General features: G+C 35.3%; 3 protein-coding genes across 10 annotated transcripts; 1 reads left to right on the forward strand and 2 right to left on the reverse strand.

The window, feature by feature from the left end:
* Positions 1–17,795, forward strand: LOC103487377 (uncharacterized). Of its 3 annotated transcripts, none has more exons than XM_008445672.3 (5): positions 1–198; positions 306–1,077; positions 1,731–2,137; positions 2,659–2,757; positions 17,008–17,795. In XM_008445672.3, exons 1-5 carry the CDS (start codon positions 68–70, stop codon positions 17,120–17,122), a joined length of 1,524 nt encoding a protein of 507 aa, XP_008443894.1. In that variant the 5' UTR covers positions 1–67; the 3' UTR covers positions 17,123–17,795. The 3 variants fall into 3 exon arrangements, with proteins under 3 accessions (XP_008443894.1, XP_050937526.1, XP_008443893.1); XM_051081569.1 differs by lacking the exon at positions 17,008–17,795 and adding an exon at positions 3,463–3,988; XM_008445671.3 differs by lacking the exon at positions 17,008–17,795 and adding an exon at positions 3,360–3,988 and having other exon boundaries at positions 2–198.
* On the reverse strand, positions 4,665–8,430 carry LOC103487376 (uncharacterized). Of its 2 annotated transcripts, XM_008445670.3 has the most exons (9): positions 8,266–8,430; positions 8,134–8,191; positions 7,315–7,423; positions 7,102–7,243; positions 6,907–6,958; positions 6,662–6,808; positions 6,458–6,569; positions 6,250–6,376; positions 4,665–5,147 (listed from the first exon to the last, which is right to left on the reverse strand). In XM_008445670.3, the coding sequence occupies exons 1-9, from the start codon at positions 8,346–8,348 to the stop codon at positions 4,688–4,690; spliced, it is 1,290 nt and encodes a 429-aa protein (XP_008443892.1). In that variant the 5' UTR covers positions 8,349–8,430; the 3' UTR covers positions 4,665–4,687. The 2 variants fall into 2 exon arrangements, with proteins under 2 accessions (XP_008443892.1, XP_050937527.1); XM_051081570.1 differs by lacking the exons at positions 7,315–7,423; positions 8,134–8,191; positions 8,266–8,430 and having other exon boundaries at positions 6,907–6,984.
* Positions 8,803–27,095, reverse strand: LOC103487375 (dicer-like protein 4). 5 transcript variants are annotated; one of them, XM_008445666.3, is made up of 25 exons: positions 26,166–27,095; positions 25,365–25,542; positions 24,380–24,490; positions 23,968–24,108; positions 23,802–23,874; positions 22,782–22,846; positions 21,100–21,243; positions 20,892–21,020; positions 18,966–19,107; positions 18,639–18,735; positions 17,837–18,029; positions 16,285–16,445; positions 15,994–16,200; positions 15,607–15,878; positions 15,259–15,530; positions 14,743–15,176; positions 14,491–14,591; positions 13,033–13,238; positions 12,738–12,947; positions 11,605–12,063; positions 11,220–11,492; positions 10,445–10,771; positions 9,593–9,914; positions 9,397–9,511; positions 8,803–9,240 (listed from the first exon to the last, which is right to left on the reverse strand). In XM_008445666.3, exons 1-25 carry the CDS (start codon positions 26,330–26,332, stop codon positions 9,081–9,083), a joined length of 4,959 nt encoding a protein of 1,652 aa, XP_008443888.1. In that variant the 5' UTR covers positions 26,333–27,095; the 3' UTR covers positions 8,803–9,080. The 5 variants fall into 5 exon arrangements, with proteins under 5 accessions (XP_008443888.1, XP_050937523.1, XP_050937524.1 ...); XM_051081566.1 differs by lacking the exon at positions 24,380–24,490; XM_008445667.3 differs by lacking the exon at positions 8,803–9,240 and having other exon boundaries at positions 9,410–9,525.
* Positions 27,096–27,330: the final 235 nt, after the last annotated feature.

The following is a 27,330-nucleotide window of genomic DNA, read 5'->3' on the forward strand; positions in this document are numbered from 1 at the left end:
ATTTCCAAATTCCAAATTTCCCAATTCTCCTTCTCCTTCTTCTGTCCTAAAACCCTATCTATTTCCCATGGCTTCTCAAGCTCTCACTGATTACGAGCGCCAAAGGCTCGAGAACATTCGCCGCAACGATGAAATGATGGCCGCTCTCAAGCTCCAATCCAAAGCTTCTGAACTCTCCGCTGCTTCCAAGCGTCAAAGGTATCTTTCCCTCTCTCTTTCTCTCGTTTTCGCTCTCTGTATTGATCTCTTTATCCCACTTCGTTTTGTTATGTTTATTTTGTGACCCTTTGTTGTTCCCATTCCAGAGTTGAAACCAAATCGGAAAAGGTTTATCCGAAAACCAAACCTAAAAACGAGACTCCGATGGTTTTACGACGCTCTTTGCGCGCTAGAGGAATTCCCCCCGATGCCAAAAAGCTTGTAGATATAGATGATCTTACGGAGTCAGCTACTAAGATTCGGAAGTCAGAAATCAAGTCCAAGTCTTCGCCTCGTTTTTTAGGCCCCCTTGAAATGATTGAAGTCTGTAGTGAGAGGGAGTCTCATCCGTCTTTGATTGAATCTCTTTTGGGTGCTTTGAGTAAGTCTCTGTTGAGTAGGTCAGGGAAAGAGGAATTAGTTGATGACGTTAAGGATTTTAAATTGGAGGAAGGGAATGGGAATTTCCCGAATGAGGTAAAGATCGAAGGAGGGGGAGATGGGAATTGTTTGAAGATGGAGCCTATTGATAATTATTCGAATTTAATTAAGAGGGAGACTGAAGAACTTATCAGTGACGTTAAAGATCCCTTGATGAGTTCGATTAAAATGGAACATAAGAATGATGGAAGTTGCTTAAAGCCTGCATCTTTGGTTCTTAACGCCGACAACATAGCTCGGGTTGTGCCTGGGAGAATAATGGCCGTGAGGTTTTTCCCTTGTCTTGATTCTAGAATGATTGTTGTTGGTAACAAGTTTGGGGAAGTCGGGTTCTGGAATGCTGATCACGAGGGTGAGGAAGGAAATGGAGTTTATTTATATCACCCCCATTCGGGTCCCATTTCTGGGATTTCAATTCAACGACATGCATTGTCGAAGGTAACATTTATCCAGGAGATTCTAGGAAGATTTTAAAGATGAAGATTAACTTTTTGAATTTGATTTTTTTAAAATATCTGTTATTTTTTATGGTCTGTTAGCATGAAGAAGCTCTGGGTTCTTGCGCACAACAATTCATACTGTGAGAGAAAGATAGTTCTTTTCTCCGTAGGTTTTATCGTCAAAGTCCATTGTTTTACTTTTTGCTTGAGTTCAAATGATGTGATCCCATGTTTCACGAAAAGTTATCATTATGATGGAAAAGGTTCAGCTGGGCATATGAGGAAGAAGTTTTCATGTATCAATATAGTTTCAGTTAATTGTAGAATTCCTTCTCTAGTTGTTTCCTATGCTTCTGTATTTAATGGTATTTCTCAGTAGTCAGTTGTAAACCAGGTATTTGACCAAATAAGATAATAGTTTTGGAATGTGCATGAATGATATAATTGCGGTTTTTAATTAAGGAGAAACCATCTGTAGATATGTTTGGATCAGATTTTGCAAGGAGCTTTACATCTACTCTAGTCGTTTTCTTTGTTAGAATGTTTTCTTATGGTTTAGAAAATTAATTCTGAATTTTGCATGGGTTCTTATTCTGGTATTATGCAATTAGGTTTGGTATGCTAATTATGATTCTTGTGTAATAATTGCAGGTTTATACCAGCTGCTATGATGGATTTATACGATTGATGGACGTAGAGAAAGAGATATTTGATCTTGTATATCGTAATGAAGATACTATATATTCTCTAGCTCAACAATCAAATGATGCAAACTGCTTATATTTTTCTGAGGGTCGTGGAGGGTTGAATATATGGGATAAAAGGACTGGAAACTGCCCAATGGAATGGACGTTGCATGAAGATAGGATCAATTCCATCGATTTTAATGTAGAAAATAGCAACATTATGGCTACTAGTTCCAGTGATGGAACTGCCTGTATTTGGGATTTGAGAAGTGTTAGTGATGAAAAGCCCCAAACCTTGAAGATGATCACCCATAAAAGGGCGATTCATTCTGCTTACTTCTCGCCCTCTGGACGCTTCCTTGCAACTACTAGGTAAGTTGATCACCTTTTGAAACTTTTTGATAGGCAAATGGTAGTGATAGAATCAGCAAAGGGGTAAAAGAGAGAATACATTAACAATGTGTCCTATAGCTCAGGTTAATTAATGTGTCCTAAGACGGTAGAATTTTCTATCACAACTTTTCAGTTTCGTATCATTTTCTTTTTTAAAATTTACAGTTCTATGATGGCTTTGTTATTGTTAATTTGTTACATTGGAACAACAATGATTGTTTAAGACGATGATGAATTCTTCTAGGCAGTAGAACTTTCTAAATGTTGTACACTTAATATTTTGAAATTGCACTTTATGCATTTAATTAAAACCGAGGCTCTTTTATTGTTACGTCAGAAGAACGATGAATTGTTCACAACTCCACCTTCCCTCCCCTCCCTCCCCCCCACCCCACAACTAAAGCACTGAAATTAGGCAGGTGTAGTGTAGTAGGTAGGATTTTAATGGCTTAATAGTATTATGTGATAGTTGTGAGATTAATTGGTTTCATTTCATGTAGTTTTGACGACACTGTTGGTATATATGGTGGAGTTAACTTTAAAGATACTTCGCTCATACCGCATGATAATCAGACAGGCAGATGGATTTCTTCTTTCAGGCAAGTTTTGTAACCCTGTCCTTATCACTTACCTTTTATTTTTCTCCTTTTCCATTTCCATCTGAAATTTACTTGTGCGATTCGCCTTGCTCTACTCACTGAGATATTCTAAATATACATATGAATGACTAATTTTCTGGTTATGTTGATATCAAAATTCGAATCTTGTGTCAAAAGAATGAAAATGTTTCACTAATATCTTTTATTAAGCATCTTATTTTCTTATTTTGTTCAATCTCAAACGTTTGATGATCATATCCTTATATATATGAATGATGATACACCACAAGTTTCTTTTCTCACCAGTTGGTAATTTTCTTACATTTTGCAAGTGTTTTCTGTCAACATATGAATGATTTATTGCATAAAGAAATTGGATTTTCAGATGCCCCTGCATCACACATATAATGGTATCTTCTTCAATGATTATTTATCCCTATAATTAGGGACTTAAGGGTGGTTCTTGGGCTGAATTATTAGGGTATTGTTTTCATGTTGTCCTCTAATTGCTATTTGTACTTTCACGTTTATCGTTAGTAGGCTTCAGTTGTTTTTTTTTCCTTCTATTAGAAGATTAACGACATCTATCTATTTGAAAGCAGAGCAATATGGGGTTGGGATGACTTGTATATTTTTATCGGTAATATGAAGAGAGCAGTAGATGTTATTTCACGGGCATATCAGAAGAGAGTGTTCGTTTTGCAGAGCCCCAACATATCGGCAATACCGTGCAGGTTCGATGCACATCCTTATGATGTTGGAACATTAGCAGGAGCCACTAGTGGGGGACAGGTTTATATGTGGAGAATGAGTCAAGATATATAATTTGCTTGTGACAGAGTTCTCAGGATAAGAATTTTGTGGATAGAATGAGAATTTTGTACATGAATTCCATCCATTTCCGGTGCTAACAACCAAAAAATACTTTCTGAGGTAGAAGAGATGCTTTACCTCTTCTTGCAATTGGATTTCATGGGATGAATCTTGGGAATGCTTTACCTCTCTTTTCTTTTTTATACAACAAGAGATCGGATGGAAGGTCATGTCAACTACATTAAGCTAAGCACACTTTGACAAGTGTCGAAAACTTTGCTTAAATCAACTTTTGACATGTAAAGTTTTATGCAATTTTTCTTTGGCTAGGTAGACTAGTATTGTTAAGAGAGTGTTTCCATTTGAATTGATTCCTTATTAGAAAGCAGTGGAAAAACTATTTACAATGGCGTGAAAACATGGGCTGTTAAAGTTGATTTTCTTTAGGAGATGTTTGAAATAAAGGTGAAGGAACGTTGCTCAAAAACTGATTTAAGAAACACCCCAAAAGACTGATTTCTTTCATTCCAAAGCAGGTAGAAGAAAGCTTGAACAAAGGCCAATATCAAATAGAAGCAAGAAAGTTCAAAACGTTATTACGTTACCTACAAGATACCTTTCCAAACAAGAGTTGTAGTGTAAAAATAAGTTATCTAGATATTTAGTACTAGGTTCACACATGGTGCACCATGAGGGTAGGTTAACACATGGTGCACCATGAGGGGGAAAGATGATTATAGGAAGAACATTTGCTATCAACATATTAGTCAAGTCGTTTCAACATATCAATCGAGTAAATATCTCGATATTTAGCACAAGATTCACGCATAGTGCACCATGTGAGGGGACAATATGATTATAAGGCGTCCATCGTTACAACCTATTAGTGATATTAATAACTCCAAAGCAAAGGTCTCTATCTTAAAACAAAATATTATTCAACCTATCGGTCAAATAAAGGACCTAAATATTTAGCACTAGATTCACACATAATGCACCATGTGGGGGAAAATATGATTATAGGACATTCGCCGTTGCAATCTATTAGTGGCTGCAAGACAAAGCTCTCTGTCTAGAAAGAAAGAGGGAGAGAATGAATGGGGAAAGAGAAAATGGATTAACTGTTCATTATTTTCTTCCAAGAGGTCAGTTCAGATGGAATTAGTTCATCATTACATGTAAGCACAGCCTGCGCTGTTAATTTCCCAAGCCAACCATGGTACAATAATCCCCTTGAACCAAGCCCTCCAAATACCCAGTACTTGCAAGAGCTGTTGTGTCTTATAATTTCATCTATACAACCCATAAGAGGAAGAGATCCATGAGGATTGAGTGGTGGCATTGCCCTGAGACCACCCCTTGCTCTTATGAAACTCCACTCCTTTATAGATGGATAAATGGCAGACACTTTTGGTAAAAGTTCTGCAACCGCTCTTGAACTTTCCTCTTCTGAAACTTCAGGTGACGAATTTGTTGATTTCCATTCCCATGTTGAACCCATATATAAACTTCTTGGACCTCGTATGGCTAGCCATGCGTCTGACAATATAGAAGGCCCAAGCCCTGGGTATGCATTGCTAATATACCAGATATCAGACAAACAGGAATATATTATGAATGTGTTTCTTGGAATTTCAAAAGAAAATAATAATGCACCTCATAGCAATGCCCTTGGAGCTAAAAATTCTCAAAACTATCCAAATATTTGTATAATAGGGAGTGAGGGAACTCGAACCATGGAACTCGAACCATGGACCTCTTCATTAATAACACCTATGCATGTATGCTCAATTGACAAAAGCATCAGAATTCCTATATATAATAGAAGATTGCTCGTGACAAGGCTTCTCTAATTATTTCAGGACAATCCAAGAAAATTATATTGGGCCCTTTATCCCCCCTTAACAAATTGTCCATTGGGTGTTTGACCATTGAGCACAAATACTTCATCTGAGACAAAGAATAGTATCGGATACATATCAGGCACCGATACTCTCAGATACTTCACGTGAGGAAGAAATCTATTTGTTAATTTTTTCTTTTCTTTTTTTTTTTCTTGTACGATACGTGTCCCCTTCTAGATACGTGAAATGAATACTCTAGACCTTAAAAGTATCTCATTTGATACTTTAACAACCCAAAACTAAGCAAAATATTTTTAAAAAGTCCACTGCCCCAGCACAAAACAAAAAGAGGGAAAAAACTGAACCCCAGAATAATGCAATCTTCATCTTCATGCCTTCGTCCCCACTCCCTACCAAATCACACATAAAAAACCCACTTGAATAACTTCAACAGTTCGAAAAAGAAGTGTACGTATACTATGGTTCTTAAAATCACATTTTATGTTTTCTAGTGGATTACATTTTGAATCTTTAGGTTAAATTTACATATATTATAGATTTTATTTAAACATATCATCAACATATTTGATATGTCTTCTAAATTTTTAGAAATTGACCTACTGTCATATCTAGCTTCATAGGTATTTGATATCTTAACTCAAAATGTGAAAGCACAACTTCGTAGTTCGGACAGATTTAAAAGCAATCATCCTATATGCAGGACAATCTGCTCATGATGATAAATGATAACTATCACTTAGCTGAAGTAATTCTCATGGCCCAAATTATGAATTTTGTGGAGGGAGAGTACATACTAGGCATAAAAAATAGGTACCTGATATCATCGTGTAGCTGAAAATGAGCAACTACACCTCGGCAAGTTCTCAAAGGAAGCTTTCCAGTAAGTTCAGGAAGCATGACCATTTTGGCACCTAGACAAACTATCACAGCATCGTATGTCCCTGCAAGTTTTCCAGAAAGTTTTATCACAGCACAAAGAGCTTAGTTCCGAGAGAAGATTTGGCAGGAGAAACTTTGATTACCTTCTAGTTCACGCAGTTTGTTAATAGATTTTTTCTGCAAATACAACTCCTTATGACCAAAACCTGAGGTGGATGTTTCCTTGGTCAGATTTTCACATGCTATAAATAGCGCCTAGGCATAAGATAGGGAAGAAGAAAGATCAAAGAATTATCTTGAGATAATATAACAAATGGAAGATAAGTCAATTGCTTTGAAGTTGTGACCTCAAGATAACGTTGAGAATTGATATTTACTGCTTGAGGCATGTAAAAAGCTGTATTTAGAGGAACACAAAGCTCAGGAACAAGATCTCGGGCAGAAACTTCATCAATCGTTTCGATCCTGCAGCTATCGAGTCCATTCCGAGCATTCTAATTTCATCATTGTATTAACATTATTGACATCTGTTAAGACGTTCTAATTGCAGTACTGAAACAAAAACAGAAGCAAGAATATAAAATATACTTACTTCTTTTAACACCATCAAATTCTTCAAGCTAATTGCAGGCCTCAAGATGCCCCTAAAATAAACCATAAGCATGCAATGCTTCACATGCCGCAATCACCATAAAAATGGTAGAAAAACAGATCCTTAAGTGATGGGAATATCTAGACGTAAAGATAAGTATATCTCTCCAAATCTAAAAGAAACAAAGAAACATACCGTCTTAGAACAATGAGTTCATTCATATTCTGGCATTCATCCATCTCACTATCCAACTCTTTGGGGTGAAGAGCTGATTCTGCAACGCTCAAAAGCTTTAAGCACTCAGCCCAACATTCAGCACCTTTCCAGAGAAGTTTAACTGACATAATTTCAAGGGGTTAGCCACATTAAAAGGCCAGCTTTTGCAACGGAGGGTCATTATGTTGGAACCTTTTGGAGAATAAGGGTGAAGAAGCCCTCCAGCAACTCCAGACGCCCCGCCACCAATGCCAGCTTCGTCATATAAGTCAATACGTATAGGTACATCCTTAGGACACAGCTGCAAAGAACACAATAAGATTATCTACAACATTAAGTAATAAATGTTGGGAACACCATCAAAGTCCCAATTGACTAGATAAAAAGATCATAGGTATACAACCGGTGGAAAACATCTCAACTGATAAGAGACATTTTCAGTGAAACTAAAAGCAGAGTTATTCAAGCTCACAGTGGACAATATCATAACATAATGAAGATATGTGAAGGATGATTTGTTGTGGCCTACAACAAGTACATATTGAATCGGAAATATGTTCAGTTAACTAAATTTATGTGGTCACCTTTGAGTGTATAGGGCTCTGCCCATTATTTTATTCAATCAATGAAATGTTTTTTTTTCCAAAAAAAAAATGATTACATGAGATCCCGTTTTTTGGTTTTTGGGCTCACTGCCTCTAGATAGCATGTAGAGGCCAAATCAAATTTGAAGGGCTACGAAGATTCAATAGGATATTGAATGGAGGCCTGACAGAATCGAAGGAACGAATTAAATATACGTCATGAATGTATATGTCTTCGTGCAATCATAAATCATAAGAGACATTCACCAAACACGTCAAAGTGTAAGAAATTCATCGGAACAAATTCATATTGCCGATTGATACACAAAAACCACAATTCAGCAACCAAAAAACTAAGGGTTTGAAGAAGAGAACATTGTACGCAGCAAAAGCAAAATGTTGAAAAACAGAGCCCACAGGACCGTACCTTCAAGAGATGCCAAGTAACCGAAAGCCCAGCAAAACCAGCTCCAAGCACTGCGTACCTATAAAAGGATAGCACTTTGTGGGTAAATACATTCAGAAGTAGACCTGAGAAAGAAGGGAAAGGTCGAAGAACCTCAGAGGACGCGGCGAGAGAGAAGAAAGTGCTAACAATGGAGCGGCAGCCTGAAAGGTGGAACCTCCACTCAAACTCACCATTTTTCATACAGATAGTAAAGGGAACACTACACTTTCGTTTTGCTTTCTTTAAACATATTACCCATTGACCGTTTGATTTCTTCCTCTCCTATATATGAAAATATAAATGACTATTAGATCATATTAAAAGTTCACTGTAACAAACCACAAAATTGAAGAATAGAGGATAAAATTAAAAGTCGAAGGTAATCATAACAAATCTCTGTCATTTCAAGATCATCTATACATTTTTCTCATTTAAAATATTAGGTTGGTCTGTTGATATAAATTCTAACTAATTATTATTGTTTGAAGTCTCCTATTTTATGGAATTAAAAAATGATAAACATAAATATTGTTCAACTAGCATATATTTCGAGTTTTTACTAAGAACTTTTGCCTACATTGTTTAACTCGAAATTTAAAAGATGATAATATATCAAAGTTTCTAATAAAACCAACACAAACATCGAAATGTGGAACTGAATTTTGTAATTTAATCAGCTTTAATAATAATTAGTATAACTCACAAATTTGTCCAAAAGTTTGTCCAGAATTTACACCTTATAAGTTACAACACAAAATAAATGGATAAATTACATAACTAACTACGTACACAAGACTCCCACCCAGAATTGATAAAATAGTTTTAACTGTTCTATACAATCTTTACACGGCTATTCATATGGTTCTATTTTACTGAGTTGCACATTAGCTATCCACATGAATGGCTTTCAGTCAGCGGTTACTGTATCAGTCTGTCCCAGCCAAGTATCCTCCCTTCTTCAGGTACCAAAGAGCTGCTTCGGCCGCATGCTCGGCTGCAGCTTTCTTTTTCAAATGAGGTGCTCCGAAGAACTCAAAAATCGTATCAGGGGTTTCTTCAATCTCTAATCCAACCTTGTAAGTAAACCTGCAAGAAAATTGAATCAGAATTGGAATACCTACTTTTAAGAATGGCAGGTCTAATTCAACAACTTTCTAAAAACCAGGCTATAAAATCCCAGCCTTTTTCAATTCTTCTGCTATGCATATATTGACTGTAGCATTCATCAAGGCAAGAACTTACATCTTTAAATGGCTTGGTCCTTCCTCATTCATACAATCAAATGAAGGGCGATTCCAATGGTTCGCAGCACAGATCTCATACAGACGGGATCTTGCCGTTGTTTTCCCCGACCGACCTACCGAGACCACTCTGCATTAGAAAATAATTCAACACATAATAATATCCCTCCAAGAACAGTAGTAGTCACGGTATTAACCTGATGATGACTGCAAGTCTGTTGGACTATCGTGACCTTCAAAGGCCAGCTTTAGTTGTTCCCCTGCAGTTCGAGATGAAGAAACCAACATTTTGCTTATCCGTGTAATGCGTACTGGATGAGAATTGTCAACTTCATAGTGCATGCGAGGATCTGAGTTTTCACTAGAAAATTCTGGCACATTTGATGTTCTAAGACCATTGTCAACTTGATCAATCATGACCGAGGGTGTTTCATCATAACCAATCAACTTAGGTTCCATCTTCTTGCTCGACTTTAAGATCTCTTCTAATGAATTGACCTCAGGTATGAATCCTTTGGCCTGCAATGATAAGTTAAGAAATTTGTTAAAACCATTTAGATGTAGGAAAAGATACGCTTAGCAAGTGAAGGGTTCATGCAATACTACAAAGACACGTAATAATAATACAGGTATAAACATAAATGATCGAAATAGTTGATCAGACCACAAATAAAAAAAAATTAACCTTGTTTTTGCTTTTCCATGTCCTCAAATAATCCAACTCATAATGACAATCAATTAGTTCCAAAATCTAAACTCCAGAGTTGAAAGATTCCTTGCTCCGGGAGACAACCAAAGTTATTTGATGGTGATCGACAATTCAGAATAATAAAAAGGACGTTTTTACATAAAGAAATATTTCGTCAATAAATGAAATATGGGAAACACCAAAAAGATCAACTGATTCAGATTATTACCAAAAATTGAAGTGTAAACAAACACTAAAAACTCCAATGATATTCATTGCCTTTTTATGATTATTAGGAAAAAGAATACAGATGGTTCTTTGGCATAAAAGCACCGTAGAAGTATTTTATACTAATACCCACCTTCAGCTTTGTGAGTATTAAGTTCGCAGCAATTTTCTCGGCATCTTTCTTTCGACGGTTGGCTGCAGAAGCAGCGGCATGAAAGTTGCCTCCTTTCACCTCTGCTTTGACTGAATAATATCCTTCCATTTTTGATGAATTAAACTTTAGTTTCCAGCCACAATTTTGACAAAATTCTGTTATGTCCCGAATAGGACTAAGCTGGAAGCCTGAAAAGTTCATGATGGGATCCATAAAAGATAACATTATCTTCCAAACACAGTTCATGTCAAACCCTGTATCAACAAGAACGGCCCCAACACTAGATTCAACCAAGTCTCCCAAAGCCTGCAAACATAAGATGCAACGCTGAATTAGCAAACAAAAGAAAATACTTTCGAACTCCAACATGACAAAGTCATTCCCTAAACCCTAAGCACTCTCCTTTCCTCAGGAGGTAAAGGAAGTCAAAGTACTATCTTTTCCTCAGGATTTACATACATAAAGACACGAGAGATTGGTAAATAAGAGGTTCTTTGACAACTCCAGTGAATGGAATTCCTTTTTTTTTTTTAATAATATGTTGGGTAGGGGATTGAACTTCAGACCTCGAGGTTGAGAGTACATGTTCATATTAGTTGAGCTATGTTCATGTTGGCAAATGAAATTTTTGTTGCTTCTAAGTAAAGTAGAATAATTATGCAAAAGTTGTTTCTAAATGCTAGAGGGTCACCAAAATATCCACATGATAATCCTTGTATTGTTTAAAGTTATGTCTTCAATGCGTATCAAATACCTTTGGACATCTCGGCTGCTCACGTGAATCCCTTTCAGAAGGAGGTGCTTTAATGAAGTGCACATAACTTTTTATATCACTTAGAAGGCTAGTAGAATCACAAAGCAGAAACTTGTAGAAGAATCTATCTACGGCAACATTGGCAAAAGCCTCATTCCTCACAAACACTGATCTCAAATCTGTCAATTGACCTGGCTTCAGTTTAGGATACGCTGAATATAGATATGATGTGATCAAGTAATCCAGGACAGCATCTCCAAGAAACTCTAATCTCTGGTCAAACCCAGAGCATTGATCAATAAAATGGCAACGTTAAGTAGAAATAATAGTTAGAAGAAATGCAGATTACAGCGTGCCATTTGACATGGAAAGAGAAAGTTCGTACCTGGTAACAACCTCCTCCATGCTTGTGGTAAGATGGATGAATGAGTGCCTGAAGCAGCAGACCTTTATGGAGAAACTGATGGCCTAATGAATTTTGAAGTGCAGAAATGTCTATACTATCTGCAAGTAGGACGTAACCATTGCTTGCCATGAGAGCATTGGTAACTAGTGAAGCTTCAAATTCTACTCGTATCCCGATCCATTTGAGAAATGCAATTGCAGCTTTGAAGCCACTGTCAACTAGGAATGCTCCTACCAGAGCTTCAACCACATCGCTGATCGTTTTCTTTTGTAACCAATGATGGCCTTTGCTGCACTTGGTCTCGTTGACTTTTCCATTATTTCTTGCTTCATCGTGAGAATGGATATCTTTTCTAGTTTCCTCATTACAAATTCTTGGGCAAGGACGACCAAGTAAATAAAATTGACTAGGTTCAAATGGCTGGTCACGTATATATACCTGAAGAAAGAAACGATACATGCACTGATATTATGATCCATGGAAAGAGTGTAATCAAGTGACTAATAAATGCCAATGCCTATCCATTAAAAAAAGAGGAAATCATAAATGTCAAATCTGTTGATCAATCTCAAGATGTATATGCACAATGCCATTATTTGACTCAAGCCCGGTTATTAAGAATTGCTCATGGTCATTAAGATTTGAACTAACAAGGTGTACAATTAGGGAATATGCAGAAGAGTCACTTCGAGGAATCTACAGAGTTGTTCAAATAAAGTCAAATTCTAAATCTGAAAATCAATCATCAAAGTTTATCAAATATATTAAACAGAGATCAATTTCATTACACTGATGTCACCCCTAATCATAGTAAAAAAGGAATAATAAACAACTAAAAGTCCGATTTACTCGTCCACAATCAATGCTCCAAAATTTTCAACACCAATCTTTCAATTCGTAGGATAGAACACATGATCAAACAATTACTAACAACCTCACTTCAGAGAGTATGCAGAAAAGTAACCAAACAGAGGAATCATAATAATAAATTATAAACAGAGCAAAAGTTTAGTTTCTGTTTACATTTTTAAGAAACACAAAAGGCATAGACAGTTAAATGGTGAATCAACTTAAAAATAGCACCTAGGAATTGAAGATCACATCCATCATACCTGTAAATTCTTTCTAGTTGCTAGCTTGAGCAAATTGAAATTTTTCACCAAATAAGAACGTCTTCTTGTAAGTTCTCCTTCGTCGAACTTGTCATGGGTAAGAAAAAGGTACCTTGCTACTACAAATTTAAGGAATGAATCACCAAGTATTTCAAGCCTTTCCAGGGAAATGCGTTCCTGGCACTTCTCAGTGGTGAGTGCTTCCAGAATCTAACAAGAAAACTCACAGCTATTAAAGGCATGAGCAGAACCAAAATATCTGGAGAAATTGAAAGTGCAAGACAAAGCAACCTACTCTGTTAGCAGTAACCTCAGCACCCGCTGGAAAAGCAGCTGCTAGCCTACACTTCAATTCAATGGCAACAAGCAAATTTTCCAGACGATGCATAATTGATGGCAACAAAGATATGGAGCTTCCAATATCTTTCGAAAATCCGATTATTTTCAACTGACAAACCTCGGGAGGCAAATCAATAAAATATTCTTCCAGATGATGTGCTTCTGTATCGAGCAAGATATAGAACTTCTAAATTATTTATAAAAAAAAAAACATGAATAAAAGGACTAAGCCAGCTTCAAAACTAGACAAAAGCACTTTAGTTAATTATTGTTTATTCATCTGCATTTCTTAGTTTTATTAAAAGAGACAAACCTTTCTTATTAAGCTTCCTCGACATAAATATCTAAGATACTTTGATCCTAATACAGTTAGCAGATGGAAATAAGCATATGCAGTATACAATTTCCAAATATGTGGTTATGGCTAATGAGGGTTTAATTAAATAGTTTGAAGCTGATTAAATGTTGTATTGTAATTGAACTTGTTAACACCAAATCGTGACAATAAAATTGGAAACTGATTGACCACCCATACATTTCACGTATTTCGACAGAAAGGTAAGGAAGAGAGCAAGGAAGATAGCCATTAAGTGAGTGTAATTGAAGAGATCTATGTGATAAATGCATTGTGATTGGTCTAGGGAATTATGTAAATTACTATAAGAAGGGAAGGGGTGTATAGAGTTTTGTATGTTTACTGTGGTCAGGGAGAGGCACAACATTCTTCATCCAGGGACTATACTTTAAAATTTCCTTTCAACAAACTTTGTACGATGGAATACTTTTGTATGTTGAGGTTAACACCCTTTATTTCTTTTTGGTGATTCTTTCAGCAAAGAAAAAATCAGTTCCCTTCTCTTTTTTTTTTTTTTTTTCTAAATAGAAATGGAGCTCATTAAATTAATGAGAATAGACAGAAGTCAAAGATATACACTTCCAATGAGAGTGTAAAGAAAATAATAACCATAAAAGTACACACACAACTAAGAGGAAGTTACAAGGACCTCCCAGTTCATACAAGTATCTTGCAAGGATAAGCCTGATAAGAGATCGAAAATATAACACAATGGAGAAGCTTTCCATCGAACCGAAAGGAACATATTAGGTTAATATAATCAAGCATCAAAGTGAACATATTAGGTTAATATAATCAAGCATCAAAGTGAATTTATAACTCAGCCAAAGAACCAAAAAAATATCATTTAATAAACAACAAAATGAAATAAACTAAAAAAAAGAAGAAAAAAAACTTTAATGTTGAGTACTGACTGAGCAACGTGACAAAAGATGACAAAAAAATAAGTTCAGAAATGAAAGCTCGATCTGACTATTCAACGCCTATATCCAGACATTGAATGCAGCAGAGTTCAATGAAAATTACAAGTCTATGTAACAAAAGAACTAAAAATATTACCAGAATCTTCCCGCTTTCTATTATGAAGCAAGTTGTGCAAAAGGAACAGAGGTTTTGCACGAAGAAGAGGCTGCTCAGGGTGGTTAAGATGAATGCCAAACCTGATCACAGCATTGATACAAAAACTTTATGAATGTAATACAGATAAGAACTAATAAAGATATAGGAATACAACAATAAAAAACTAGAAACTATAGTACTGCATGTAGTCTTTAGAAGCATTAGATAAATTCTAGTCAGAGAGAAACCTACTTTGTCTTCAAATGTTCAAAATGACTTGAGAAGCCTGAGTTCTTGTATTGACTGTGTCCATTCTTCCCCCTCTCGATGTTAGTAACAAAAAAGAATTCACCCTTGTAGGGGACATACACTAAACTATTCTCAATATCACTTGACGATCTACGGCCATCATAAAGCATCAGGTGGGTATCCGAGGAAGCAGTTCCCTTGACAATAGAGCATGCATGATTCTGGAAAATTTGGGAGGACAAACATCTTCTAATAACATTCCAATCTATGAAAAGTGATCCCTCATTATCATGAAAAATCATAGGAAGCAACAAGTAAGATGTTGATGAAACAGATCTAGAAGAATTATTCCTCAAAGCAATGTACTCCTGAACAAATTCTGATCTGTCTAAAATGACCTTAAGAAACATCTCCTGAAAACTCTCTGCCTGGGTAATCTGGAAAACAAAGATACTTAGGGTAAGTTAAAAAAGTTACAAGAGAATAATCTAGTGCAGAGTCAGCAGATAAACCATTTACCTCCTCCTCCAAAAGCTCCACAACCCCTGATGGCATTAAATTTACCATTACAGATCTTCCACGTGCAAGATGAAGCTCAAGGTCCATTCTCTCAGCCTCCTGGGGTAATGGTGCCTTCACAAATAAACCGAATTCTTTGTAGTTTCTATCTCTAGGATCTGGAGTACATTTTATATGGTAACAGTAAAGAACAAGATATCCAGAACCAGTCCAAGACTCTTTTAGAGCAGCAGGAAATATCATCTCGTGAAGTTCTCGACGCGATCTCTCATCTGCATCCATGCTTACAAATATCAACCAAGATCCATAAAACTTAAAATTAAAAACCAGGGAATTACTCAAGTGAACCTTCAGAGCTGTCAGAATCGGAGGAGTTAAGTTCTGATTCCTGTTCATTGGCACTGCCTCTGCCTCTCATGGGCAAGAGATAGTCACTGAGAGCACCAAGTTTATGCAATTCCTCTACAGCTTTTAGACAAGCATCCTTTTTAGCAGCATCCCTAGAAGATTGTGGGCTGCTGACAACTTGGGGGATCGGTGCATTGGAGGGTAGATTTACATGACATACAGTCCCTCCTAAATCATCAAAATAGAAAAACTTCGGCTTGGGGTCGAAGTACCTGTTCATAGAAGAATATTGCAAAAGTTTATACATTGTTAAAAATAAATTAAACACACTTAATGAATTTTAAGTTATTGAATATGTAATCTAGTATAGGAGAGAATTTTGCTTACTCGTCATGTGGAAGTTTTGAGCAATATTCATGCAGTAAGGATATACTACGTCCAGATGTAATAGATGCACCAGTTGAAGCCACTCTATAGATGCTTTCTTCATGACTATGAAATGTCTCATTGGATGAGCGTGAAGAAATTTCTCTGTTCATCCGATTTTCATCTTTTCGAAATTCGTTTATCAATCCTAGCTCCTTTTCATTCCCACTGAGAAGTGGAATAATTTGATCAACTAAGGAATATTATTTAAAAAATGTCTGTAATTTAAAGAGGGAAAAAGGATAAGAGAACCTATCAACAAGGAATGCATATTCAGACTGAGGCATTCGTGCTCGACCTCTTGATTGGATAAAGCTAGATACTGTTTCAGGAAGATCAAATCGTATGACAAGACAGCAAGTCTGAATATCAAGCCCTTCTTCACCAACCTTTGTAGCGATCAAGAGGTTTAGCTGCCAGAGCAATGGCTATAAGGATTAATCATAAACTTACCTCTTTCAAGTTCAAAACAACCATTGGCTTCAACATGCTAGAAGAGGTTAAAAATAATCAGAAACAAGGTTTTCGTTGATATAAAAAATAAGTGAAATGATTAAATAAATTCATCATATTGTAATGGTTTAAGCTTGTAAACTGAAGATAGTTTAACATGATGTTGAATACAAGCCGTTAAGTAAAAAACTCAATCATTATCAATGCTCATTCCAGTATTTACAGTCTATTTGTTGCGCTCATATGACAGAATATCTAAATTTACCCTAACTTAAAAACATGAAGTTTTGTTTTGGGATTAGGAGTAATTAATAGCTAAGAAGTAAGAAAAAATGAAAATACATGTATTGGCTTCAAAAGGAGCCACAAAGGGGTTAATCAACTTATTTCAAGTTATTCGTAGATGATGGGGATTCATCCTCTTTTACAAGTACTGTGTTATCATTACTCCTCTTTTTATGATATTTTCGTTCAACTTCCTGAAGAATGATGTTTTGTACGTTTGACATTTTGTATGCTTAGGAGAATGTTCAAGCATGACATACTAAAGCAAAGTGAAGAAAGTATCCATGCAGAAAATAAAGTTATGATGGTCCACAGGCCATACTTCCCCTCGGGAACTACTCTGAAAGGTTGAACCATGATGTGTCACAACCCAACATTGTTAGAGAAAATAGGAATAATAATAATCATAAACATATGAAGGTGTAGAGGAGATTGCAGCTTCAAGAAAAGGGCCAGAACTGTGTAGGTAAAAATGAGTTGAGGGCACCTTTTCGGAGAATGAGATTATAAAGAAGAAGCAAAAATTATCAAGAGATTCCGAGGAAAATGCATATTATATGGACCTGGTGTATTTTGATTTCCAACTGACTGAAGTTTCTTGAAGAGTTACTGTAATTACTCCGGTCACTAAAGTGATAATAAATTATTATTATAAAATAATAATTAAAGAAGGCACTTATGTCCTTTTCTTGTTTTTTATCAAGAGGCTGAGAGAGAGAGAACTGTTGTTTAAAATATTATTAATGTAGTGATCATTGGTGATTTCCTCTCCATCCCAGTACATACTTTTATTGTATTTTTTTTTTTCTGAATCAGTGGACCATGAACATTCATAATCAGACGGTTAGTCAAGAACATTCATCAACAACTGAATTGATGACTTAGATTTTCAATCTATCCTACCCCTCAAAAATAAATAATACAGAAGATGCCAAGCAGAAGCACATAATCTTACAAAAGAAGATACCTGACCACACTTGTCCAAGGTGGTGTGCACGTGTGTGTTTTGGTGTGTGGATTGTGGTGGTGGTTGGGGGGGGGGGGGGGGGGGGGGGTACCAACTTACCTCCCCTGATCGGAATTTTGTAAGAATATGGTTCATGGTCTTCCTTGACATGCTCCTCAATTTTGAGTGTACACCAACAAGAAAATCACACTTCCAATATGCCAAAAATTTTAGATTCTGAAGTATGTATGACAAGGACCGAGCTATAACTATTCTATTCACAAAAATTATACATTTCATATTGAGTTGTTGCCTGAAAAGAAGAAACAAAGACAAAGTAACAGGTTTTTAGTAGCTTTTACAAGAAATTCACTTTCTTTATACAAATTAAGTACATGCCAAAGACATGAGCTGTGCAAAGCTGCTAGGAAGATCCAGCCACATCCTAATACTTGTGTACATATGTAGGTAGTTACATTTTATCAAAAAAAAAATTGTACGTAGTTATATATTGGGTCCTAGTAATAAGATTACAGTATGCACATTTGCACATAACAAAATCCCTTTTAAACATATATTACTTATAATAGATATTCATAGGTAACAACCTTGATACAAAAATATTCTGCAAATGAGCAGCAGCTGCTCTCCAATTATCTTCAATATATATATTCCAATAGGTGATTACATCTCTCTCTCTCTTGCCTCCTCTTATCTTGCGGGGAGGGGGGTAATTATCGCATAGTCATGTTAAAGAGGAGGAGGAGAGAGAGAGATATAATCACCTTTTGGAATATAATATATTGAAGTAATTGGAGAACAGCCGCTGCTCATTTGCATAACGTATTTTTATCTATCACTTCCATAAAGACAACAATAAAACATAAAAGCAATAGTACAGTAACAGATTTTCAATTCTGACCTGAAGGAAGAAAGAATTCCAATAAGTCGTAGAAGCTTCTTTGAGAAAAAGGGTTCCTCTAAAAAATCAACATTTAACATATCTGAGATTCCACCATCTACAGGAAAGGAAAGAGAAAAAAGAAACAGAAAATATCTCAGTTAAGAGCGCACAAAGTTATCATGGCATAACTGATAACAGTTAATGTTGATAGCACAAATACATCAATTAAAAACAATACATAGTGCCTAACAGTAAAATGGAGCATCAGAACATAGGAAAGAGGATAGCAGCCATAAATCAGAGAGGAATGCAAATCTAATCTGCTCCATAAGAAATTTTAAGTACCTTCCTTGCAACCTGATGCAAAAATTTCAGCAGCTTGATTAAGGTACCTATCACTTAAAGAGTCATTTCTTGGGTTTCTCTCTGCTTCCTCTATCAATTCACTTCGCTCAGAGTTATCTCCACTAAGGAGAATTTTACTAGCCTAAGGAAACAGACGAGAAAAGATAATAAGTAAAGCTAACATGAAGATACATAAAATAGTATGTAGCAAACAGATAGAAAAGAAACAACAGAAAATTTCCACAAAGAATCATCGATCTTAGATCTCAAAAGGTGAAGTCTCTTGATCTCCATGCATTCGAGAGACTTGAAACTCTTTGTTAGACCCCAATTAGTAATAGATATGTTAGGAGGGGCAAAAGTGAAAATCCACCCACCTAGTTGGCCAGGCTGCTGTTTGTATATATTAATGTTTTTTGTGTATTCGCAGAATCTTGGTATTTCATGTAATAGCTGGTGATTAGTATTTCACAGCAAGGGAGAGTGCCATCCTCTTGAAATGGTAGTGAACTATTAACTCTTTTAATTATTATACAATCTTAGCAAGATGATATTACAATTTCCTACAGAAACAATTTCATCTGTCTTTGCTCACTTCCCTCTAGTTATACATTCCCTCTGCTACAATCTAATAATTTGTACGACTACCAGAAAAATCAAATCACCTGGAAACTATATCCTATAGAAGGAACAACAACTACCCATACCCTTGGGTCTCTGCTCCTTCTCCAAGTCCATGTAAATAGTATGGGTGGCCTCGGCAAAATATCTCATTAATAAAGATAACCAGCCATCAGTATTTAGAAATTAGAGCTTCAAGGACCTTCATAGACATAATAACCTTGATTCTTCTTTTGGATAAAAATAACCATGAATAATTTAAATTGAGGTAAATAATAACATACATTAGATGCCCTACTATTTCTGCCAAACTATTTTTTTTTTCTTTTCTCCATTTGCATTTCTTTATTCCTATTACTTTCTTCTGATCATTTTCATTGTTTAATCTTTTCTTTAACCCAAAGCTCATCCACCCACTGACATATGCATAGGGAATTCATAGTTTAATCAATTAATATGAGACCCCCTTTCATAACCGTTTGATTTTTTATTTTTGAAAGTTAAAGCTTACGAACGCTCATTCCACCCATAGATTTCTTGGTTAATGCCAAGTTTTGTGAAAATGAAAGAGAGATAGTTTTAGAAACTTTTTTGTGAAAATTTTAAAAATTTGTTTTTGTTTTTGAAATAGGAATTCAGATGTTTCTTCAAACAAAGTTGAAAACATTGTGTAGAAATGGAAGAAAACAAGCACAATTTCCAAAACCGCCCATAGTTTTTCTAGTATTATGTCCCAAAAAGAGACCTAATTAAGGATGAGACAACATGGAAATCTTACATCGTGCAATTTGGTTCCACCTCCATGGTTAGAGAAATTACAGTTAACACACATCATTAGCACATATTCATGTCAATCTTGGACCCAAACATTGATACAAAATGACTCAAGAGTTCAGGTGAAACGTGAACCTATTTCAACGAACATAGAAACCTTCACTGTAGTCTTTGTTTCTTTCCACCCCTCTAGAGATGAGTTAGGAAGTACATTTCCAGCACAATAAAAGAAAAGAAGACAACTACATTCTTCATTTGTTTGTGCATCAACAAACAAGCAAAGGATAAAATGTGTGAATTTGAGTAAAAATTGGTCTACTAAAAGCAATGTAGATCAGCTACCCTCACTCACCAAAAAAGAAAACCTAAAATAAAAACTCTTTCTATTGTAGATAGAACATTTTGACTCTTTCTATATGCCCCTTCTAATCGCAGAGCAACAAAAAAATTGCCACAAACATCAGGTATAGAAAAAATATGATAACAAAAATAGGGACATAAAATGGCATTTAGATTGCTGAAATTTTTTACCTGCCATGCCCCCCAAACACCAAGGCTTTCCAAACAAAATAAGATATTTTCATGCATTCTGAACAACAATTTCTTGGTGGCCAGCAGAACTTCATGCTCACCTTCAACCTGACCAAGAGCCACTATGCACTGCTCTTGTCCAAGATAAGGAAGAAGTGAAAATCTATCTTGATAACAGAGTTATAACGAAGATTGATTGTCAAAATACCTTGCGTTTAACGTCCTCAAGTCTGGAACAGTAGGACATAAAGGAGCTAGAAGACCCATTCGCAACAGGACCATAATAATATATGTTAACAATTGGTGATGACACAAATGCATGCAGTTCTTCCCTATCTTCAACTGAATAAACCTACGAAAGAAAAGTCAGTTTTATTCCTCCATTATGTTCAACAATCAACAAAATTTAAATACAAAGTATAGTATTTTCCTTGACTTCATAAAAGATTGTAATCCTGCAATGTTGCATCAGGGTAGTATAAGTACATTTGCCCAGAAGTACTCTAAAACTGATCATATAAAAAACTTTCTTGGAAAATGTTTCATTCGCAGCTGTCAATGTTTGCTCAAAATTTCGGTGTTTTCAAGGAAATTTAGAGCCTTTTTGGTAGAAAATCCGAATTCAGTTTTATGTTTTCAGATTCACTAAGTTCAGCAGATATGTCTTTTGGCATACAATCTAGATTATGTTTCTGAAAGTTGTTTTCAGATTCTGTGAACCAAACAGTACAAATTCTTAAAACAACTTTCTTATGTTTGTATCCATAATTTGGATTTTACATTTCAAAAAGCAGAATTATATTAAATGCATATAAAAACATTTAGAAATACAATATGTCATGTCATAAACTCAATTCATTTTTTTAACATAATATGTATTATAAATTATATAATAATACTAAATAATAATTATATCAAATTTTAGGTTAAATTACAAATTTGGTCCCTATGGTTTTAATAGGATAGAGTTTAGTCTCTATGGTTTATAACTAGAATTTAGTCCTTTTAGTTTGATAAAATCATAGAAAACAATCATACAGACTATTTATGAAGATAGTTAAATCATAAGGACTATATGTGAGGTTTTATCAAATTATAGGCTAAACTCTAACTTTCTCCAAACAAAAGGGACTAAAATTGCAATTTAACCAATTTTTCAAACATAAATTATATTCATAATAAATCAGTAATAGTTAATCATCAAAAAGATCTCAGTGAATCAGTAAGACTAGTTTTATGATTTATAAATACATAGTACAAAAAAAAATTAAAACATTTTTTTAAAACTAGAATCCAATTTCTAAATCTGCCTCCAAACACATATCTAAAAACATAAAATACAACTTTGTTTTCATTGAATCCTTTATTTTCAAATTTTTGTTTTCATATTCTTTACCAAACAGACCCTTAATACTTCAACGGAGTTAGTTTCCAAGTTTGACACATGAAATGAGAACTATTCCTTGGAAATGTTCTTTTTTAAAGAAAAAAAAATGTCCTTCGAAATGTGCTTGATCTGAATCCCTGATTCCTCAAAAATGTCCTTTTTTAAAGAAAAAGATGTCCAGTTCGCTACTTGAAAAACCTTTGTTTATTTTACATAGGTGGACTTTCGTATGACCTCACATTGTAATTACTTTTTTGGATTCATTTATTACACAGTACTATTTACAATTTTCAACATGAAAATTACTGTGTCCTTATCAAATTTATTACTCCATTTTCTGTAATAACCTGCACTTTGATTGAGAAAATGAAAGAAACTGGGAGAAAAAGATTGAAAAAAGGAGTCCAAACCTAAGTACAGAAACGTGCTCCAATTCAAAAGACAACTCCAGTGTTCTCGATTAAAATATACATATATATACCTCAGGTTGCTCCACAACCCACCTTTGCATCAAGTAACTTCTCGAGACTATTGATGCTTCTAGATAAATTTTGCTGATTACAAGCACCTGAATTAGTAGAAGTAAAAGTAGAATCAGAATAAAACCAAACTGGCAAGCAAAGGTAAGACATGTCATCTGCAATCACGTAGAAAGTATCCCGAGCAAAGAAGTTAAAACGCCCAAGGATTATTGTCACGAACAGAGTCCAAACCATTGGGAATTGTTTCATAGATCAGCAATGATCAGCAAGGTTCTCCATATGAAGAATGCACCCTACTAAACATTCTCAGTACTGTTTTCCACCACACCGGATGCAATTTTCTCCGTCCATCATTCCCAAAAAAAATCTTTCAAATGTTTTTCTAAAATGCAACAAACCTGGGTGAGCAAAAAACTGAGAGAAATTCACTTAACTGAGTTTGGACCAAAATTAGCCACCCCACTATCATCAGAAAATAAAAGAGCCTGCCCCCTTGAGAGGAAGAAATTCTTTCATGCAAAAAGGTTTGTCTAAACCTTGAACACCAGTAGATCCCAGAAAGAACAAAATCAAGAGCCAACAAGAGCAAGGTGGAATGCCTACAGTGTATTAAAACAACCTCACAACCCACCAACTGCTAGTTGAGGATCACAACTGTCCCACCAAGATATTGGCCATTTCAGTTTTGAACCAAAGAAGAATCCAGAGACCAAAAACCCTTTTCAAATTAGAGAAAATTGATCCAACGAAAATAAAATAACATCATTTACGAATTGCAACAGTCATTGAAATAATATACATAGACATGAAATAGCAGCACTAAAGAAACAAAAATTACTGACACCAGATCCTACGATCAAGAAGCTGGTAGTCAAGATTCCTGTATTAGTACTAAAAAACCACTGAAAAGCATTCATAGCAGTACCGACTTAAGAATCTTTGCAGTTATTAAAATAAGAGTACTCAGGAAAAATAAACCAATAGAGCCCACAAATAGGTTCACAACCTAATGAAGTTTCTAAATTTACTCAAAGGAAATACCTTTTCCTACAACTGGAGATGCAGTCATACCAAAAATCCGAGGCCGTTTAGGATCATCTGTTTTATAGAACACCTATAGAAAAGGTGAAAATAAATTATATCAAGAAATTAAGTGCGCATATCAACCCATCTGCCCCAAGTATTATATGCATATAGAATCTCTTACTCTCATGATTTCTGCATAAGAATGGTCACTTTTGACTTGAGCATGATGACACTCGTCAAATATTAGAAGCTCAACACAATCCATCTTGATATAGCAGTGGTATAAATTACGCAGAAATATTTCAGGGGTCATGACAAAAACCTGGAAAAATTCAAGCATGTATATGAGATGGAGAAGTAAGTAGCTAAAGAAACCTTTTCTTAATGTGTTAAAAATATCCAATTCTGTTCAGCAAAATGATCATAAAAATAGTTATTTTCATCCTTTCTCACTGTATTTAATGCAATCATTGATATTAACGATCTCCCAATCTCAAAAAAAAGTAACAGCCATGTATGGCTGGCTAGAAAAGAAAATATTGCTCGACCCTTGCAACTATCTATTAAGAGGAACAATAAAAATGAATAGTCACCTCATATTCTTCCATCTCTCTTTCCCAGTCATAATGACTATTCAAGCTTTTGGAACCTCCACAGTAGACCCTGACTTTGAAATCTATGGAGTCTTCTATAACTTTTGCTTGCTAAAATGCAATAACGAACAAAAAGAAGCCTTTACATTGAGCTTTGGAACCACTCAAGCAGAAATTGATCAAAATATTTAATCTAAAATCACTTATATAAGCAAATAAATTTTGACATTAAATGAGCAATTATTAAATAGAAAGTAAGTTTATGATGAAAAAACAAAGATAATAAAAGACAAAGGTAAAAAGGTTTTGGCCTATATTAGAATCGAGGAGCTAGAACTTATTAGTTATACTCTTTGTGAGTCTAACTATTATTGAAGCTCACATCTCGCTAACTTGGTGAGGAAGTCAAAGGAGTCGCTAAACCATTTTTTGTTTCTCTGTCCATATAGAGAAATAGAGGCATTTTCTCATTTGGGTTTTCATTTGTTCCCAGATATTTAATAAAAAAGACAAAATATAACCTAATCCACTTTTTGCAGTTACTTATTGAAAAGTATAAAACGTATTCTTACTATGTGGTTCTTTTTCTTTTAGATACAAACTTTTGCCCTCCTTTTGGTTTGCTTAGTTGCAATTTGCCAGTTAGCTTGCTTACCCCACATGTCATAAGGTTCAAAGGGCCAACCTTCACATGAATGAAACTTTCTGACTCTTTTAATGACTACAATATAATGCATTGGTTGTAATTGGTGGAACTTGAACAAAACAACTTCAAAACCCATTTTAAGGACTGAATTCAGAGTGCAAATCAAACCAATGAAAATTACAGGGGCCGACTGATAAAAGAGATCATGCCACTCTACCATTACGCAGTTCAACAAGGCAGAGATAGAAGTGTAACAATTTATTCCCATAAAAATATTAATCAAATGAATAAATAAATTAAAAAACCACTAAATTTCTGCAAAATTTCAATTTTCGACACCTGTTGAACTAAAGCAACTGTAGGAGCCAGAAACACACAGATACCATTCTGGGACCTCCTGATTAAGTGCCTCAACTCGTATATCAGGAGTATAGCAATGTGAGTCTTGCCGCAGCCTGTCCCGAGATACACAATGATATTCTCTTCCAAAGCTTTCTTGCACAGCTCCAATTGATATCTACAAAAAGGAATATGAAAGTTTCAACAACATTTTCAGGTTGTAGCGGAGCAACGATACTACATGAAATTTAAAATGAAAAATGGAAAAACAACTGATAGTGATGGAACATTAAGCAGTTCTATGATATCTGCTCCTTTAGAAACAAACAAGTAGTTGATGTGGCTGCTAAGTAAGATCCCAAGATTAAGTCCAAGAAAAGCATGACCTTCAGTCAAACGTTTCACTCGGCAAGTATTTTCAAGAAAATTACATACAATGTGAAGTTAAAGAATGAGGTACGTAGATATGCACTTCAACTATCTGGCAAATTCATTACTTAGAACGTTAAATTAACAATCATCTGTACTTATGAAAGCATTAGAAACATAGTTTATAGTTCATAGTTCATAGTTCATAGTTCATAGTTCATAGTTCATAGTTCATAGTTCATAGTTCATAGTTCATAGTTGTTGCATATGAATAAAACATGTAAACATTAAACAAATTTAAATTCTAAGTACGACATTATGACTGAAAATATGGCACCAATCACTCGAGAAACAGAAACTCTCCTGCTTGTTCAACCAAACAAATGCAGTAAAGCTTTTTATAACCATACGAGATGACATTAAATAACTTACTTCCTTGCGATTCTCCTGGGATCTTTCTCTGATGTACTTGTACTTGAACCCGCATCCCGATCATTCATCAGAGACGGACCCATTAATCTCTCGACCGGCACAAAACTAGTGGGTCGAAAATTTTCGCTGACCTCAGTCGTAGAATTGGTCTCGCCATCAGGCATCATAAACCCAACTCCAAGTAGAAAGAAAAAAAAGCAATGGGAAAGAAAGAAGAGACCACAGAGATGAATGAGCTTGTCAGATACTGAAATAAGCAGAGTACAGCAGAAGAAGGGAGTCTGTAAAAATGAAAAAAAACACTACGCTACGTGCTTCTTTATGCGAATAATGTCTTGGTTTTTGGGTGGGCACACGAATATCCGTACAATGAGTGGGACCCCAGTTGTAGAAGAAGACCAAAAGGCAAGACCCATAAGAAGAAAAGTCTATACAGTCACTCCAAACTTAGTGAGCAAGTTAATTTCCTTCCACTAGAAGTTATTACCACCATGGAATGGAATGGGGGTCGGTCCTCTGATCAATGAAGAAGGAGATGATTCAAAAGCAAATTGTGGGGTTCGTTCATAGAAATTTGAGGACACTGAACGGAAAACCGGGGTTTCTTGTTGGTACTGTAAGTTTCATTGCTTGTTCGCGAGGTTTTTCAAGGTCTCACTGAAGTTCTCTTTCATTGACATACACGTTTGGCAAAGTCAATCGGCTTTTGGTTCTTTAATAATAATAATTAAGAAGGTTGCTTTGCTTCGTCTTCGTACTATCAAAATCAGCTTTGGTTGTTTCTTGCAAGGTCGTCCGGTGGTCGTCGCCGTTTCTTTCTCCACGGCATGACGGGAACCGCCGGTTTTGTAGGGGTTGGAGCAGGTGTGAACTGTACCGTTAGAAAATGTCTGTTCTAACCCTATTATAATTTTTAATAAATGGGAATTTCTACATTTTTTGTTTGCAAAATTACCTTTTTTTTTTCTTTCTTTTTCTTTTGAAGATTTGAAAAATTACAAATTTTTTTCGAGTTTTTATTTTAAAATTAGGCCTTTTGAACTTTTAAAAGATAATTATATGATATTTAAAATTAAAATAAGTTAGTCTTAATAGAGATTATATTTTTAAAAGATACCCTTCCATTTAAAAAAAAGCATGTAATCATTTAAAAAATTAGTATAAA

Source organism: Cucumis melo, chromosome 2 (genome assembly GCF_025177605.1).
Source record: "Cucumis melo cultivar AY chromosome 2, USDA_Cmelo_AY_1.0, whole genome shotgun sequence".
Lineage (NCBI taxonomy): Eukaryota > Viridiplantae > Streptophyta > Magnoliopsida > Cucurbitales > Cucurbitaceae > Cucumis > Cucumis melo.

What these genes read in the sequence shown, in the direction of transcription:
- LOC103487377 (XM_008445671.3), top strand. Translation starts at nt 68, where the DNA reads ATGGCTTCTCAAGCTCTCACTGATTACGAGCGCCAAAGGCTCGAGAAC. An exon ending in GCTGCTTCCAAGCGTCAAAG is followed by an intron (nt 199 to 305) that starts GTATCTTTCCCT and finishes TTCCCATTCCAG; the next exon opens with AGTTGAAACCAAATCGGAAA. An exon ending in CGCTTCCTTGCAACTACTAG is followed by an intron (nt 2,138 to 2,658) that starts GTAAGTTGATCA and finishes CATTTCATGTAG; the next exon opens with TTTTGACGACACTGTTGGTA.
- LOC103487375 (XM_008445666.3), bottom strand. Translation starts at nt 26,332, where the DNA reads ATGATGCCTGATGGCGAGACCAATTCTACGACTGAGGTCAGCGAAAAT. An exon ending in CTGAGGTTACTGCTAACAGA is followed by an intron (nt 12,948 to 13,032) that starts GTAGGTTGCTTT and finishes TTTTCTTGTTAG; the next exon opens with ATTCTGGAAGCACTCACCAC. An exon ending in TAATACTCACAAAGCTGAAG is followed by an intron (nt 9,915 to 10,444) that starts GTGGGTATTAGT and finishes TTATCATTGCAG; the next exon opens with GCCAAAGGATTCATACCTGA.
- LOC103487376 (XM_008445670.3), bottom strand. Translation starts at nt 8,348, where the DNA reads ATGGTGAGTTTGAGTGGAGGTTCCACCTTTCAGGCTGCCGCTCCATTG. An exon ending in TCACCCTTATTCTCCAAAAG is followed by an intron (nt 7,244 to 7,314) that starts GTTCCAACATAA and finishes AAATTATGTCAG; the next exon opens with TTAAACTTCTCTGGAAAGGT. An exon ending in CAAACTGCGTGAACTAGAAG is followed by an intron (nt 6,377 to 6,457) that starts GTAATCAAAGTT and finishes GAAAACTTGCAG; the next exon opens with GGACATACGATGCTGTGATA.